General features: G+C 70.0%; 1 protein-coding gene across 1 annotated transcript in view; it reads left to right on the forward strand.

The window, feature by feature from the left end:
• Positions 1–719: 719 nt before the first annotated feature.
• The window catches only part of MAGEL2 (MAGE family member L2), a 3703-nt gene continuing 2644 nt past the window's right edge, over positions 720–1778 (forward strand). The window contains exon 1 of the mRNA XM_006907090.3: positions 720–1772. Coding sequence (XP_006907152.1) covers positions 720–1772 — 1053 coding nt within the window. The remainder of the gene's footprint in view (positions 1773–1778) is intronic.

Raw genomic sequence — 1778 nt, forward strand, 5'->3', positions numbered from 1 at the left:
TCCGAGTCCCTTACACACGAGGTTGTACAGGGCACCTCTCCGGGGCGGTCCCACGGCACTGTGCCTGACCGTGTCCCCGACCGATAGCCATCAGTCCGTCCTCCTGTGTGCCTCCCGCCGGGTCCCCAGGAGGACAAGCTCCGGGGGCGAGTGCCCACTTTCCGTCCCGGGACAGGCGCACGTGTCTCCCCCCCCCCACCTGCTCTGGCAGTGACAGTAGCTGCGGAGCCCTGTGTGAGTATGCGGAGGGACATCCCTCTCATCCCGCGCTCCGCTCCCTGTCTGCGGGCTCAGGCTACACCATCTCCCCCGCCCCGCCACGGACGCCTCGCATGTTCCAGTGGTCTGCTCCCGCTCTGTACCGCAGTGTGGTGATTTCTAGAACATTGACCTGCTCCTGTCGCCCCCCCCTCCCCGCCGAAAGCCCACCCATGGGCTGTCTGAACCGGCTGCATGTGGGGAGACTGAGTGGGAAGGTATCTTGTGTCGGCCAGGATTACTGGTAGACGCCCCTATTCACTATCCACTTGTGGTGGTCGGGGGCGGGGAAGGGGCGGGATTGAGCCCCCTTCCCCCCTCCTTCTTACTGCGGAAAGCTGCAGAGCTAAGGGCACTCACTTCCTATTCACCAGTCAGCAGGGAGGGATCCTCTGCTCGGCCACGTAGGCATTCGCTTCTCTCTGGAGGAAAAGGCCCAGCAGCTGTCGGAGCGAAGGGACATGTCGCAGCTAAGTAAGAATTTGGGTGACTCCAGCCCCCCGGCGGAGGCGCCCAAGCCGCCGGTCTACAGCCGACCCACGGTTCTGATGCGCGCCCCGCCCGCATCCTCCCGGGCCCCGCCGGTCCCCTGGGACCCGCCTCCGATGGATTTGCAGGCTTCGCTGGCCGCCTGGCAGGCACCTCAGCCCGCCTGGGAGGGCCCGCAGGGCCAGCCGCCCGCCCCGGTGGCCGCGATGGCCCAGCCTCCGGCCCTAGGGGCCCCGATGGTCCAGGCCCCCCCTCTGGGAGGCCCAATGGGCAAGCCTCCGACTCCCGGGGTCCTGATGGTCCACCCTCCCCCTCCGGGCACCCCGATGGCCCAGCCTCCGACTCCGGGGGTCCTGATGATGCACCCTTCGGCTCCCGGGGCCCCCATGGCCCACCCTGCCCCTCCGGGGACCCCGATGGCGCACCCTGCCCCTCCGGGGACCCCGATGGCGCATCCTCCTCCTCCGGGGACCCCGATGGCCCATCCTGCCCCTCCGGGGACCCCGATGGCTCATCCTCCCCCGCCGGGGACACCGATGGCTCACCCTCCCCCGCCGGGGACACCGATGGCCCAGCCGCCTGCTCCGGGGGTCCTGATGGCTCAGCCTCTGACTCCGGGAGTCCTGATGGTCCAGCCGCCTGCTCCGGGAGCCGCGATGGCCCAGCCTCCGCCCCCAGGAGCTCCGATGGCCAAGCCTCCGGGTCCCGGCGTCCTGATGATCCAGCCTTCAGGCTCCAGAGCGCCAATCAGCCAGCCCGCCGCTTCAGGAGTCGCGATGGCCCAGGCGGCGGCGCCACCTGCGCAGCCTCTGGCTTCCTGGGCCCCGCAGGCTCAGCCTCTGATTCTGCAAATCCAGTCTCAGGTCATAAGGGCGCCCCCACAGGTTCCCCAGAGCCCGCAGGCCCCGCCGGCCCAGCTGGCCACACCCCCCGGCTGGCAGGCCACCTCGCCGGGCTGGCAGGCTCCTCCGCAAGGCTGGCAGGCCTCGCCCCTGGCCTGGCAGGCCACACAGGTGACCTGGCAGGCTCCG

The sequence above is a fragment of the Pteropus alecto genome, unplaced genomic scaffold (assembly GCF_000325575.1).
Source record: "Pteropus alecto unplaced genomic scaffold, ASM32557v1 scaffold102, whole genome shotgun sequence".
NCBI lineage: Eukaryota > Metazoa > Chordata > Mammalia > Chiroptera > Pteropodidae > Pteropus > Pteropus alecto.